General features: G+C 42.7%; 1 protein-coding gene across 1 annotated transcript in view; it reads left to right on the top strand.

Annotated features, from left to right (window-relative positions):
• LOC311134530 (neuronal acetylcholine receptor subunit alpha-7-like) overlaps positions 1 to 16652 on the top strand; it is a gene marked incomplete at both ends in the record, with an annotated part of 29430 nt that overhangs the window by 10897 nt on the left and 1881 nt on the right. Inside the window, 4 exons of the mRNA XM_084168231.1 lie at positions 1302 to 1381; positions 2741 to 2908; positions 4428 to 4622; positions 15191 to 15277. Coding sequence (XP_084024357.1) covers positions 1302 to 1381; positions 2741 to 2908; positions 4428 to 4622; positions 15191 to 15277 — 530 coding nt within the window. The remainder of the gene's footprint in view (positions 1 to 1301; positions 1382 to 2740; positions 2909 to 4427; positions 4623 to 15190; positions 15278 to 16652) is intronic.

Below are 16652 nucleotides of genomic sequence, written 5' to 3'. Positions count from 1 at the left end.
AGGAATGCACAATCCCTCCATCAGTGCTCAGACTTTCCGCAATAGGCTGAGAGAGGCTGGACTGAGGGCTTGTAGGCCTGTTTTAAGGCAGGTCCTCACCAGACATCACCGGCAACATCGTCGCCTATGGGCACAACCCACCGTCGCTGGACCAGACAGGATTGGCAAAAAGTGCTCTTCACCTGACGAGTCGCGGTTTTGTCTCACCAGAGGTGATGGTCGGATTCGCGTTTATCGTCGAAGGAATGCGCGTTACACCGAGGCCTGTACTCTGGAGCGGGATCGATTTGGAAGTGGAGGGTCCGTCATGGTCTGGGGCGGTGTGTCACAGCATCATCGGACTGAGCTTGCTGTGCGTTACAGGGAAGACATCCTCCTCCCTCATGTGGTACCCTTCATGCAGGCTCATCCTGACATGACCCTCCAGCATGACAATGCCACCAGCCATACTGCTCGTTCTGTGCGTGATTTCCTGCAAGACAGGAATGTCAGTGTTCTGCTATGGCCAGCCAAGAGCCCGGTTCTCAATCCCATTGAGCACATCTGGGACCTGTTGGATCGGAGGGTGAGGGTTAGGGCCATTCCCATCAGAAATGTCAGGGAAATTGCAGGTGCCTTGGTGGAAGAGTAGGGTAACATCTCACAGCAAGAACTGGCAAATCTGGTGCAGTCCATGAGGAGGAGATGCACTGCAGTACTTAATGCAGCTGGTGGCCACACCAGATACTGACTGTTATTTTTGATTTGACCCCCCCCTTTGTTCAGGGACACATTATTCAATTTCTGTTAGTCACATGTCTGTGGAACTTGTTCAGTTTATGTCTCAGTTGTGGAATCTTGTTATGTTCATACAAATATTTACACAAGTTTGCTGAAAATAAACACAGTTGACAGTGAGAGGACTTTATTCCCACGCATAATAGAGAGATATATATGTGATCGTACACAAATGTAAGCAAGGTTTGAAATTATTATGTTTTAGTCAAACATTATGTCTGTTTGGGCTTCTTGTGGTCAATTTGTAGTCTACACATTTTTTGTATATATGTTCCGGACCCCTGACCATCCACTCAAGAAAAAAGTGGCCCGCGGCTGAATCTAGTTGATGATCCCTGGTCTATGCTATTTGTTTTGCACTATGCTGAATAACTATGATTTACACAGCCCTTGCGCCGGCAGTGACACTCCAGCTCTGCTGAGCGCTTTACGGTCTTGTTTTCCCACTGAAGCTACATGGTTAGGTTTTATGTGCAAATAAAGCGCTGATGGACGCTAACTGCTAATCTGTGTCCAATGCTCAGCGCTGACGAGAGGTTTGACGCCACCTTCCACACCAACGTCCTAGTCAACTCCACAGGCTACTGCCAGTATCTGCCCCCAGGTAAGACCCTACTTAATTTCTCCTAGATCACAGGGGAAGTCCATTCTCCTGATTCTCCCTGCAAAAGCCTCCACTGGTATATATGAGTGGGCCTGGAAATTGTATCAAAATGGTGTAGTGGTCAGGAAATAACCAGGTCAATTTGGTCAGAGAGGTCCCTCTGGGCCAATAAAAGAAGCCATGAAAAGTTACGGATCTGAATGATGATGCAATCACTCTGTGTTCGTTCCAAACTTCCGCTATTCATTTAGTTTTTTTCTGCTCCCACAAACAAAGGCAGTGGTGCCTGTGATGAAGAATCTCCCATATCTAATGGATTAAGTCATGCAGAGCTGATTAACTAGATTCTACACAACGCCATGCCGAATTATAAGACACACCACATGTGAACCATTGTGGGTGTGTGTTGACTGGGGCTGGCTGACACATTGTCTCTGTCTGGAAATGGAGTGCAGTGTAGTCAAATAGCTCCCTATCTGCAAATCAGTCTGTAAATCAGCTTTATGACCTTTAAGAATGTCATTACGACAGGCATTGATTGATCTCAGAGTTATGAGCGAGGCAGAAATAGGATGCGGGGGGGGGGTAATGTCTCTATAAGCTGTCACAACCCTCTCCCATGTCTACCCTAACACCTAGTTTGACCCCATCTTCTCTGACCCAGTAATGTCACCTCCGGGATGTAGCCATAAAAGTCCCTGACAGCATGTCACCAATAGGGGACCAGCAGGACCTACGTGTCAGGAAGGTGATCGCAAAGGGCACCCTGTCTGAGTATCTCCCTCCAGCTGACTGCAGCAATTAGAGAAAAACACAGGGTTGTAACTGACAGAAATCAATAGAGCCACAAACAGCTGCATCACGATAGACAGCGGAAATGAATTACTTTGGGGTCTGGATGGACGAAGAGAGGGGGGTATGCAAAACATGACAGTCGACCCGATATCAACGACTAAGTCATTCAGTTTAATAGGCCATTCACAAATGTCAAGAGAGACCCTTATTGCAGGGAAAAGTAATCCAACATAGGCAGAATGGCTGTGGTGGAAACGCTTTGCAGACGCTTAGAGATTGGGAACAAATTGAATTTCTCCGCCATTCATCTTGTGGGGGATCCAGGGTATGTAAATCAAAGAGCCCTGTCCCAATCCATCATGCTCAGGCTGCTTTGGCTCTGGCTTCGTCTTCCCCTCTCAAATCAACTGTTTTGAAGTTCCCCAGGGCTCCGTTCTTGGCCCCCTTATAATTAGGGAGAATTATTATTATATCCCTGTTTCATCCCATCTTTCCATTCTGTTGACCATTTATTGATATTTGCTTGGGTAACCGTTTATACAATTAAGCAAATTTACTGTTTAGGAATCTTCAAGAGCACATGCTACATCGACGTGCGCTGGTTTCCCTTCGATGTCCAGCGCTGTGACCTCAAGTTTGGCTCGTGGACGTACGGGGGCTGGTCTTTAGACCTGCAGATGATTGAGGCAGATGTGACTGGATACATTGCTAATGGAGAGTGGGACCTCGTGGGTAAGTACAGTCCCGAATGGCAAAGATCCATAGAAAGCACAGAGCTGGGAGTCTGACTCACAAAGTCAAAGAGATAATAAACGCATAACTGAAAGTGTGGATTATGCTCGAAGAAGTTTGAGGTTTGGTTGTATGATTACTATTGAATATATCATACCAGTTTCCTTTATGTAAGAGCTATACTGGACATGGTGTGCAAACTAGGGCAGCTCTGAGGATCCACATTCATTGGAATAAAAAAATTAAGCAGATAGCAGCCATGACTGAACTAATTTTCGAAAGACCAATTGCTTTGATGCCTCTAAAGACATCTGGTTGTTGAGGAATGGGGGGGGTCTGTCTCCAGGCACTGTTTGCCAAATCAACCGGTTTGAAATGCTCTATTATGCAACAAAGCGTGACGGGCAAGTGACATTTCGGTGTCCCTATTTTTTAATTTTTTTAAGCTGAATTCTATTTAGTGTTCGGTTAGTGATCAAACCAAATGTTGTGATGGATTAGACTGTGCAGTAAGCTGCAAAAAATCCGTTCCCGGTATAAATGGTTTTAATTGAATTTGTGATGTACATTTTGTAGCTGTGTTAATGGTGGATGTAATGACGTTCAGATGTAGACATGTCTTTTGCATGTTTCTTTCGCATGCAGAGCTCTATTCAGAATGGGTTATGTTTGCCCCTGCCCTCACCCTCCATAAATGGAACGGTCTAGGAGACCTTGGCTGCCTCCATTTTACATAGACGGAGGAGTCCTATTGGGGGCTAATGATCAACAAAGGCCTGTTCATCGCTCCCTGGGGAGCCAAAACACATTCATGTGCTTCAAAGAGATGGAAATGAAGAAATAGAGAGGGAGAGAGAGAGAAACAAAGAGAGGATGGAGCAAGAGATTATAGAATGTGTCCTTAGGAGACCAACCAATGGAGCATTGAGGCCCCACGAAATAGAAATCACAGGAAGCAATCTGCCGATTTCACCATCAACATGCCCGATTATTACCTCCTATATAGGCATATACACAATCAAAACCAATGTACTAAAGACCATAAGAGTAGTGGAGCATGTAAGAGGACTCTTTCCAATATTCACTCCCTGATGTACTTTCTTGATAACAAGAGGCTAGTCGTTGAAGCCTGTTATTGGTGTGTTCTGGCAGTGATTATGTAAGGGATAATCAACGAGGGGCTATACGTTCTCTGGAAAATAATACAAGACGTGGAAGGTGTGTTAGCGGAGTGGAACAAACCTTCCACGGAGTTGCATTATTTTCCAGAGAACGCATAGAGCCCCTAGTTGATTATCCCTTTTATACCATGGCTATAATTTAACAATGCCAATAATGCTTAACTTCCTAGCTATTGAATTATACCGTGCAATTATACCGTGCGTTATAGGGAAATAATGCACAATCTAGAATGCCCTTCAAGCCAATCAGAAATGAGTATTCAACAATGCCATGGTATAAAATAGGATGCATGTGTGTGTGCATATACTGTATGTCTCTGTCTGTGTGTGTGATGCAGAGGTCCCTGGACGGAGGAACGAACGTTTCTACGACTGCTGTAAGGAGCCTTACCCTGACGTGACCTTCACGGTGGTGATGCGCCGACGCACCCTCTACTACGGCCTCAACCTGCTCATCCCCTGTGTCCTCATCTCCACCCTGGCCCTGCTCGTCTTCCTGCTGCCCGCAGACTCTGGAGAGAAGATCTCACTGGGTGAGACTGGGGAGGGGGTGTGTGTGTGTGTGCGTGCGTGAGAGTGAGAGAGGGACTATACTCCTGCTGCCCGCAGACTCTGGAGAGAAGATCTCACTGGGTGAGACTGGGGAGGGGGTGTGTGTGTGTGTGTGTGCGTGAGAGTGAGAGTGAGAGAGGGACTATACTTGTGAGGACCAGAAGTCCCACAAGAATAGTAAACCAAGACAAATTTGACCAACTGCGGACATTTTGTTGGTCCCCACAAGGTCAAATGCTATTTCTAGGGGGTTTAGGGCTAAGGTTAGAATTACTGTTAGGGTTAGTAGCTAGGGTTAAGGTTAAGGTTAGGTTTTTGTGTTAGGGTAAGGGTACGGTTAAGGGTTAGGGAAAATAGGATTTTGAATGGGACTGAATTTTATGTCCCCACAAGGTTAGCTGCGCAAGACTGTGTGTGTGTGTGTGTGAGAGAGAGAGCGGGAGGGTGGGTGCGTGTGCGTGAAAGGGTGTGTATATGAGGGGTGTCGGTAAGGTACATGACTAAATACCATGAGGCAGAGCACAGGGTTATGCTTTTCTTCATGTGATGAAACAGGGCATGTTAGACAGTGGTGTACCGTACGATTATGGTCTGCTCTGTTGCGTTTGCATGAGTAACATACGGAATGTTTGTGTGTTTGTGTGCCGAATGTGTGGTGTCGCTGAATATTCATGTGTGTTTGTGTCCGTGCGTATGAGGGAAGTAGGTTTATAAAGTAAACACTCTTGACCGGGATTCAGTCTATGCTAGCAGGACTGACACTCAGCCCAAAGGCCGTCTGTTGAATTCTAGGGCAACTAAACGCTGTCCCTTCACTCACCGGACAACCCACTGTCTACATGTCAGAAGAAAATCCTTTATTCATCCACAATGGATTATATTTAACTCTGCATGAATATACTGTCATTACAGAACCAAACTTTATATACAGTAGAGATGTTTATGTATGTGGTATGTGAAGGTTTTTACATATATGGCTCGGTATAATTACTCCTATGCCGTTTTGACTGATGGGCTTGTACCATCTGCAGTTTACTTTTTAAAAAAGTTTCAAAAAGCAATTTTTAAAAGGTATGCCTAAATACATTATTCATGCCAGTTGACTTGGCAGCATCTGATTTCATTTATTTAGGTGGACTGGCTTTACACAGATCCCTACCTACAGTAATACACACAGGCACGCACGCACGCATACACACACACTGCCACACTGAGTTTAAAGAGCATATGTTATCATCACACAGATCGCTTGTGACATGCTTAAGCTGCATCTATAGGCTACAGGTAGCTACACTACAGTACCTAGCCTGGAAACAAACAAAAAAACGACAGTGCATGAAACACAACACATTTAGCCACTGACTATGGGCACAGCCCAGGCTAGCGCCCAATCTTCCCAGTGATGGCAGAGGGGGCCAGGTCCAGATGTGTGTGGGGTGCATCTGTTAGAGCAGTGCTGCAGGGGCCAGTCCCCCAAGACCTCTATGCTTCTGGCTGGGCTGTGGCTATGGGCTGTCTGCTTGCCTGCCTGCCTGCCTGCCTGCCTGTCTGCCTGTCTGCGTGCGTGACTGGGCTTGAGCTTGGGCTGGAGCCTCAGGCCAGGTGAACTGGAAATGTCCTCTCTTGCCTGCCCAGAGAGACCTGGAGATGATTGTGTGTTTTTGTGAATCCGAGTGTGTGTGTGTATGAATCAGCCTACTGCCAGAATGAGTTCAACTACGTATATAATTAATTAATGTTCAAATTCTGTGCGTAGGACATAGGTGTTTAACATGGGTGTGTTTTGTCTTGTAGTGAAATAAATTGTATGCAACAAACCACATCCATGTTATCGTACAATTGATGATAAATACTCTTTACAGGTACTTTTAGATGCTTCTTGTTTTCAGAGTAAGAAACAATAGACTACATACAGTGCCTTCAGAAAGTATTTATACCCCTTGACTTATTCCACATTTTGTTGTGTTACAGCCTGAATTGAAAATTTATTAAATATTTTTTTTAATCTCACCCATCTACAGTCATGGTCAAAAGTTTTGAGAAGTATTGGTCTTCACAAAGTTAGCTGCTTCAGTGTTATGAGATATTTTTGTCAGATGTTACTATGGTATACTGAAGTATAATTACAAGCATTCCATAAGTGTCAAAGGCTTTTATTGACAATTACATTCAGTTTATGCAAAGAGTCAATATTTGCAGTGTTGACCCTTCTTTTTCAAGACCTCTGCAATCCGCCCTGGCATGCTGTCAATTAACTTCTGGGCCACATCCTGACTGATGGCAGCCCATTCTTGCATAATCAATGCTTGGAGTTTGTCAGAATTTGTGGGGTTTTGTTTGCAATCCGCCTCTTGAGGATCGACCACAAGTTCTCAATGGGATTAAGGTCTGGGGAGTTTCCTGGCCATGGACCCAAAATGTCGATGTTTTGTTCCCCGAGCCACTTAGTTATCACTTTTGCCTTATGGCAAGGTGCTCCATCATGCTGGAAAAGGCATTGGTCGTCACCAAACTGTTCTTGGATGGTTGGGAGAAGTTGCTCTCGGAGGATGTGTTGGTACCATTCTTTATTCATGGCTGTGTTCTTAGGCAAAATTGTGAGTGAGCCCACTCTCTTGGCTGAGAAGCAACCCCACACGTGAATGGTCTCAGGATGCTTTACTTTTGGCATGACACAGGACTGATGGTAGCGCTCACCTTGTCTTCTCCGGACACATTTTTTTTCCGGATGCCCCAAACAATCGGAAAGGGGATTCATCAGAGAAAATGACTTTACCCCAGTCCTCAGCAGTCCAATCCCTGTACCTTTTGCAGAATATCAGTCTGTCCCTGATGTTTTTCCTGGAGAGAAGTGGCTTCTTTACTGCCCTTCTTGACACCAGGCCATCCTCCAAAAGTATTCGCCTCACTGTGCGTGCAGATGCACTCATACCTGCCTGCTGCCATTCCTGAGCAAGCGCTCCACTGGTGGTGCCCTGATCCCGCAGTTTAATCAACTTTAGGAGACGGTCCTGGCGCTTGCTGGACTTTCTTGGGCGCCCTGACGCCTTCTCCACAACAATTGAACCTCTCTCCTTGAAGTTCTTGATGATCCGAAAAATGGTTGATTTAGGTGCAATCTTACTAGCAGCAATATCCTTGCCTGTGAAGCCCTTTTTGTGCAAAGCAATGATGACGGCACGTGTTTCCTTGCAGGTAACCATGGTTAACAGAGGAAGAACAATGATTTCAAGCACCACCCTCCTTTTAAAGCTTCCAGTCTGTTATTCTAACTCAATCAGCATGACAGAGTGATCTCCAGCCTTGTCCTCGTCAACACTCTCACCTGTGTTAACGAGAGAATCACTGACATGATGGCAGCTGGTCCTTTTGTGGCAGGGCTGAAATGCAGTGGAAATGTTTTTTGGGGGGATTAAGTTCATTTTCATGGCAAAGAGGGACTGAGGCAGCAGACTTCGTGAAAATTAGTATTTGTGTCATTCTCAAAACTTTTGACCATGACTGTACACACACAATACCCTATAACGGCAAAGTGAAAACATTTTTGAAAGGTTTGCTAATTTATTGAAAATGAAATACAGAAATATCTCATTTACAATAGTATCCACACCCCTGAATCAATACTTTGTAGAAGCACCTTTGGCAGCGATTACATTTGTGAGTCTTTCTGGATAAGTCTCTAAGAGCTTTCCACACTTGGAATGTTCAACATTTGCCCATTATTCTTTTCAAAATTCTTCAAGCTCTGTCAAATTGGTTGTTGATCATTGCTAGACAACCATTTTCAGGTCTAGCCATAGGTTTTTAAGTAGACATAAGTGAAAACTATAACTAGGAAAGCAGACTGAAACAGGTTTTCCTCTAGGATATTGCCTGTGCTTAGCTCTATTCCATTTATTTTGTATCCTGAAAAACACCCCAGTCCTTAACGATTACAACCATACCCATAACATGATACAGCCACCACTATGCTTGAAAATATGGAGAGTGGTACTCCGTAATGTGTTGAATTGGATTTTCCCCAAACATAACACTCTGTATTCAGGAAAAAAAGTTTTTTAACAGTATTACTTTAGTGCCTTGTTGAAAACAGGATGCATGTTTTGAAAAAAAATGTTTTATATATATATATATATAAACAGGCTTCCTTCTTTTCACTCTGTCAATTAGGTTATTATTGTGGAGTAAGTACAATGTTGATCCATCCTCAGTTTTCTCCTATCACAGCCATTCAACTCTGTAACTGTTTTAAAGTCACCATTGGCCTCATGGTGAAATCCCTGAGAGGTCGCTTTCCTCTCCGGTAACTGAGTTAGGAAGGACGCCTGTATCTTTGTAGTGACTGGGTGTATTAATACACCATCCAAAGTATAATTCATATCTTCACCATGATCAAAGGGATATTCAATGTCTGCTTTTTTTTTTACCCATCTACTAGTAGGTGCCTTTCTTTGCGAGGCATTGGAAAATCTCCCTGGTCTTTGAGGTTGAATCTGTGTTTGAAATTCACTGCTCGACTGAGGGACCTTACAGATAATTGTATGTGTGGGGTACAGAGATAAGGTAGTCATTTCAAAATCATGTTAAACACTATTATTGCACACAGAGGGAGTACATGCAACTTATTATGTGACTTGTTAAGCACATTTTTACGCCTGAACATTCTTGCCATATCAAAAGGGTTGAATACTTATTGAGTCAAGACATTTCAGCTTTTCATTTCTAATTAATTTCAAGAAATTTCAAAAAACATAATTCCACTTTGACATTATGTCAAAGTGGAGGCCAATCACAAAAACATCTCAATTTAATCAATTTTAAATTCAGGCTGTAACACAACAACATTAAAAAAATTCAAGAGGTGGGAATACTTTCTGAAAGCACTGTATGTAAACTAAGATGTGGCATAAACATTGCTATAAGGTTTGATAGGATCTGGCACACACACATTGCTTTTCCCTAAACAATTCATCACGCTCACAGTTAATTTAGAGCATATTGAGACAGTATTATAGAAAACTACATTTTGAAGATACTTCAATTAACTACTTTAGCCAGGTCTGCCCACTCTCCCCCTCCCACCTCCTGAATCACTGGATGACTTATGGTCTTGAATCAATATCTGCTGGCAATGAACTGACTTGAAACTCGGAGTCAAACTGCAAGTAACATTTTACGAAGTGACACCACAAGATAGTGTGTGTGTGCGTGCGTCTCTGTGTGTGTGCGTGCTGTGTGGGTGTGTGTGTGTGTGTCTGTCTGCATGCGTGTGTGTGTTTCCATATGTTTTCGTATAAAATGTATCGACTGGATGCATCGAAGAATACAGTAGTGGTTAATGAGAGGAAAGCACTCTATCCATCTTGATCCTTGGATCGCCTGGCTTTATTGATCCTCAGAGTTCATTAGAAAACTTTGGGGAGTGTGCTGCTGGTGAGTCATAGCCCACTGTACACTGAATAAAATAAAGTTCTTAAATGGTTCTTCCTCAGCTCTTAAGGTTCCTTGGAGAACTCTTGCCCAATAAAGAACCTTTGGGTTAAGTGGGGGGTTCTTGATGGGGTAGCTACAGTTCTTCAGAATTCGAAAAGGTTCTTGAAATGTATGGAAGCCTGCAGATGTGTCCCTTTCATAGAACACAGCAAATTGGCCAGTGTTAACTAGTGTTGATTTTTCAGTGTAACCTTTCTAGTGTTGATTCAGGAGTTAAATTATCACTTTAAAGTGTTAAATTAACACACATTGGAAAAAAAAAATATATATATATACAGTGTTGGTGTTAATAACCATAGTTGAACCAAAACCACGCCCATCATTGTCATATTTCCCAGCATGCTCTATTGCAGGTTTGATTTTTAGAAAGGATTGTTTCAATATCTATGTACGTTTTTGCATGTACATTGATTGATTAATAAATTTTCAGCTACTGAAATATAAATAACATACATTTTTCTAAACTATTCCAATCTGTTACTTGGACTTATTGCAACAGTTACTGAAATGGGTGTTCCAGTTTAGATGCTTTAGCTATTCTCATATTTTAGTCTCCCTACCCTAGCAGTCATTCGGAATGCAGGTTGTGGGTGAATAAAAATTCAAAATGTTGGGTATCCCCCACACTGGCTGGATTCCAATTTTGCAAGCCAACATAATGTGACTTGAAGGCCTAATGTGGCCTGTAAACTATGAGTTTCAGGCCACTGTATTAGGGTAAAACTTGGCTCTCAAAATAAGGTATTGTAATGTCTGAAATAATGTAATTTTAATGATAACATATTTACTTGGGATCTAATGGTGAAGGCCATATTACTGAAAATGAATGAATGCAACAACCATGTCTCTGTCACTAGCAAACACAGTCATGGGTGGTACTGGTAACGCTCAAATTCAATCGAAAGGCACCCTGGGAAATATGCAAATAAGGCTATTCAATCCCGGTCCTAGAGGGCCAAAACTTTTCTGCTTCTTCAGAGACCCTAAAATGGTTCCACTATGGCATCGCTCTCAATAACCTTATTTGGTTATTAGGATAAGTATACAGGATAAGTATTTCGTCCCAATTTTTGTATTAGTCTCACACTGTTGGCGGTAGGTGCACCTGATTCAGCTGCCCTGCGGGCCGGGAAGGCGACGTGTTCTCATTTTGAACCATTTCATATGTCTGAAGGTGCAAACATCTTTCCCGGCGGGCCCGGGGGGAGCAAATCAAGTGCACTATAGGCCTACCACTGGCCAATCGGATGGCTCAGATTACCGTGTCTGCAGTAAGGTAGCAGGCGTGAAAGAAAGCGACTGCAAAGTTGATACTGTAAGATTTCTAAACCTTTAAAACCATGACTAGAGAAACTGTCAACGTATACAGCATAGAGCTGCTGCTTTTATGAGTGAGTTCATGTTTAAGTTTTTACTCAGCACTGTCAACACTTTTTATTCAACACTTTTAGAAACCATAAAATGCACGTTCCTCTCTACTTCCACTCACTCTACAACCAGCACTGCAGCTGCAATGAATGAGTAGGAAAGTGTATCGATAGGATTGTGTTGTTATTATTAGCGGCTTGGGTCTTTTTTAATATTGAGGAATATTTCACTTTCTCTGGTCATAGGAGTACAACATGAATTTGTGCATGAGGCAGAAAAAAATGCGATGCGACTCGAGTTTCACCATCAGCTGGAAGATGGTGTCCCTTTTTGGTCAGTGTCAGCAGAGAAAAGGGAGAGCGGAGGGACGTTGAGAGGCGGACCCTCAGTCTGCTGCCCTCTCCCAACGCTGAGACTGATGCAGGCTCCATCAGTGAAATAAAAAAAAGCTAATTGTATGCTCACTCAGATCTATTACCAGTGTGATCATATAGCCTATCTCAAATGTAGAAATATAATTTTTAAAATGTTCTGAGAAGAACAACAATGCATTGGCAGGGCAATTCAAGCAAAGCCAATATGCGGTGATAATGTATTGGGACTATAGCCCACTGCACAAACCTCATTACTACAGTACTGTTTTTAATAGGTGAATGTTGCATAGGCTTACGATGTTTAAGCATTTTGACTCGGAAAGTGATATCAACTCAAAAAAGGTGACCACTGCTCTAGAACATCTAAGTCTTCAGTTAATACAGAATTGTAACACCTTTTGATAATATAAAGTACCAGTCAAAAGTTTGGACACACCTACTCATTCAAGGGTTTTCTTTACTTTTGACTATTTTCTACATTGTAGAGTAATAGTGAAGACATGAAAACTATGAAATAATACATATGGAATCATGTAGTAACCAAAAAAGTGTTAAACAAATCAAGATATATTTTATATATTTATTTTATATATTGAGATTCTTCAAAGTAGCCATCCTTTGCCTTGCTGACAGCTTTGCACACTCTTGGCATTCTCGCAACCAGCTTCATGAGGTAGTCACCTGGAATGCATTTCAATTAACAGGTGTGCCTTCTCAAAAGTTAATTTGTGGAATTTTGTTCCTTCTTAATGCGTTTGAGACAATCAGTTGTGTTGTGACATGGTAGGGGGGGTATACAGAAGATAGCCCTATTTGGTAAAAGACCAAGTCCATATTATGGCAAGAACAGCTCAAATAAGCAAAGAGAAACAACAGTCCATCATTACTTTAAGACATGAAGGTCAGTCAATACTGAACAAGGTTTCTTCAAGTGCAGTCGCAAAAACCATCAAGCACTATGATGAAACTGGCTCTCATGAGGACCGCCACAGGAGTGGAAGACCCAGAATTACCTCTGCTGCAGAGGATAAGTTCATTAGAGTTACCAGCCTCAGAAATTGCAGCCCAAATAAATGCTTCACAGAGTTCAAGTAACAGACACATCTGAAAATCAACTGTTCAGAGGAGACTGTGTGAATCAGGCCTTCATGGTCGAATTGCTGCAAAGAAACCACTAATAAAGGACACCAAAAAGAAGAAGAGATTTGCTTGGGCCAAGAAACACAAGCAATAGACATTAGACCGGTGGAAAATTGTCCTTTGGTCTGGAGTCCAAATCGGAGATTTTTAGTTCCAACCGCCGTGACTTTGTGAGATGCGGTGTGGGTGAACGGATGATCTCCGCATGTGTATTTCCCACCGTAAAGCATGGAGTAGGTGTTATGGTGTGGGGGTGCTTTGCTGGTAACACTGTCTGTGATTTATTTAGTGTGCAAAGCTGTCATCAAGGCAAAGGGTGGCTATTTGAAGTATAAAATATATGTTGATTTGTTTAACACTTTTTTGGTTACTACATGATTCCATATGTGTTATTTCATAGTTTTGATGTCTTCACTATTATTCTACAATGTAGAAAATAGTAAAAATAAAGAAAAACCCTTGAATGAGTAGGTGTGTCCAAACTTTTGACTGGTACTGTATGATGTACTGTACAGTGAGGGAAACAAGTATTTGATCCCCTGCTGATTTTGTACGTTTGCCCGCTGACAAAGACATGATCAGTCTATAATTTTAATGGTAGGTTTATTTGAACAGTGAGAGACAGAATAACAACAAAAAAATCCAGAAAAACGCATGTCAAAAATGTTATAAACTGATTTGCATTTTAATGACGAAAATAAGTATTTGATCCCTCTGCAAAACATGACTTAGTACTTGGTGGCAAAACCCTTGTTGGCAATCACAGAGGTCAGACGTTTCTTGTAGTTGGCCACCAGGTTTGCACACATCTCAGGAGGGATTTTGTTCCACTCCTCTTTGCAGATCTTCTCCAAGTCATTAAGGTTTCGAGGCTGACGTTTGGCAACTCGAACCTTCAGCTCCCTAAACAGATTTTCTATGGGATTAAGGTCTGGAGACTGGCTAGTCCACTCCAGGACCTTAATGTGCTTCTTCTTGAGCCACTCCTTTGTTGCCTTGGCCGTGTGTTTTGGGTCATTGTCATGCTGGAATACCCATCCACAACCCATTTTCAATGCCCTTGCTGAGGGAAGGAGGTTCTCACCCAAGATTTGACGGTACATGGCCCCGTCCATCGTCCCTTTGATGCGGTGAAGTTGTCCTGTCCCCTTAGCAGAAAAACACCCCCAAAGCATAATGTTTCCACCTCCATCTTTGACGGTGGGGATGGTGTTCTTGGGGTCATAGGCAGCATTCCTCCTCCTCCAAACACGGCGAGTTGAGTTGATGCCAAAGAGCTCGATTTTGGTCTCATTTGACCACAACACTTTCACCCAGTTCTCATCTGAATCAATCAGATGTTCATTGGCAAACTTCAGACGGGCTTGTATATGTGCTTTCTTGAGCAGGGGGACCTTGCGGGCGCTGCAGGATTTAAATCCTTCACGGCGTAGTGTGTTACCAATTGTTTTCTTGGTGACTATGGTCCCAGCTGCCTTGAGATCATTGACAAGATCCTCCTGTGTAGTTCTGGGCTGATTCCTCACCGTTCTCATGATCATTGCAACTCCACGAGGTGAGATCTTGCATGGAGCCCCAGGCCGAGGGAGATTGACAGTTATTTTGTGTTTCTTCCATTTGCGAATAATCGCACCAACTGTTGTCACCTTCTCACCAAGTTGCTTGGCGATGGTCTTGTAGCCCATTCCAGCCTTGTGTAGGTCTACAATCTTGTCCCTGACATATTTGGAGAGCTCTTTGGTCTTGGCCATGGTGGAGAGTTTGGAATCTGATTGATTGATTGCTTCTGTGGACAGGTGTCTTTTATACAGGTAACAAGCTGAGATTAGGAGCACTCCCTTTAAGAGTGTGCTCCTAATCTCAGCTCGTTACCTGTGTAAAAGACACCTGGGAGCCAGAAATCTTTCTGATTGAGAGGGAGTCAAATACTTATTTCCCTCATTAAAATACAAATCAATTTATAACATTTTTGACATGCATTTTTCTGGATTTTTTTGTTGTTATTCTGTCTCTCACTGTTCAAATAAACCTACCATTAAAATTATAGACTGATCATTTCAGTGGGCAAACGTACAAAATCAGCAGGGGATCAAATACTTTTTTTCATCACTGTACAGTAGGTTTTGTCTTCTAATGGTCTGTCTGTCTCTCCCTCTCTTTCCTCCTTTCTCCAGGTATCACTGTGCTGCTCTCTCTAACTGTCTTCATGCTCTTGGTAGCTGAGATCATGCCGGCCACATCCGACTCTGTTCCTCTCATAGGTGAGTGCTCAGGGAGACCTTCATCCTCACCCTACTCCTTAATCTATCAATTTTCTAATCTGTCCGTTTCTCTAGCCATCTGTTCTTCTCAGTCATCCATTCATTCCTTTCATCAATCCATCTGTCCCCTCTGTGTCACCACATCCGCAAGACGAACCGGTCATAAATTACCCGAGGTAGAAAGAGCTGATGAAGCAGAAAAAGTGACACACTCCTTTAAAGCGAAACTGGGTGGCACCTCCAAGTTCATTTGTCACATACAGTAGGTCATTAATCGGTTGGACTTATGGGATATAAGTGCGATCACTCACCCATGAAACCTGGGGTGTATTTATAAGCACCAAATGGAGTGAAAACATACTGAAACAGGGAGGGGACTACCTGAAGTTGTTCATTAATAAATGCTTGTTTTTGTTATCCGTTGCAAAACGTTTTACTACGGTGTGCCCTAATGAATACAACGACCCTGACTACTTAGCATCTGAGACCTCCGCGGTCAAGTGGCAGGCAGTCAGGTTAGAGATTTTTTTTTTAAATTGAGTGTTATTTTCTACTGTACCAACAATTGCTGATGGGGCGCACAGTTAGTTAAGCTGAAGTGAGTTGACTAGCATGTGACAGTCTGGCAAGCAAATGGGTCAATTGATGAATGTTACAAGCAAATGAAAAAATGAGACTTGGCGTTGATTGCAGTGCCGCATGGGAGTATAGATTGCGGTCTCTTTTTATAATTTGATTAATATATATATTTTGGTATTGAGCAATGCTCAAAGCAATGGATATGCGTGTGTAATCTTTTCCGCTAATGAATCTGCAGTTCAAGCCCAATGACTCTTCATATTTTTACAATTGACAGATATCTATATTCTTAAACATATTGATATCCTCATGTCAGCTATTTCTCTGCATGCCAGCCGATTGGTTCCACAACATCTTCAAGCTATCCAATAAAGAGAGGCCAGATCCCCCTAACATGATATGATGGCCCATTTAGTCTCTGACTTGAGGAACATATTCAGCTTGCCAGGGCTGGCTCTAACCTAACAGGAGAGAAAGTTAGTTAATTTCTTATTATACTATGTCTGTCCTTGACTGAAGAGGAACATTTGCACTACCAAATTTCGATATTGCACCCTGTGTCACATGGTCTGCGTATAGGGCAAGTCGGCCTTGCAGCTTGCTGTAGCGTTCAGAAGTTAGACTAGAGATAGAAATGTAATAGAAATATAGTATTTTCTGCAGACATCCTTTATTAGCTACATTTCTATCTTCAACATTCTGAACATTGCGACTGACTGAACACCAGGCACGGTTCAAATGCTCACTTATAAATAAATTAATAATCTCAGAGGGGCTCTTTTTAGGGCCATACATC

The sequence above is a fragment of the Coregonus lavaretus genome, assembly GCF_964263955.1.
Source record: "Coregonus lavaretus genome assembly, chromosome: 9".
Lineage (NCBI taxonomy): Eukaryota > Metazoa > Chordata > Actinopteri > Salmoniformes > Salmonidae > Coregonus > Coregonus lavaretus.
This window is presented reverse-complemented; position numbering and strand designations above follow the sequence as displayed.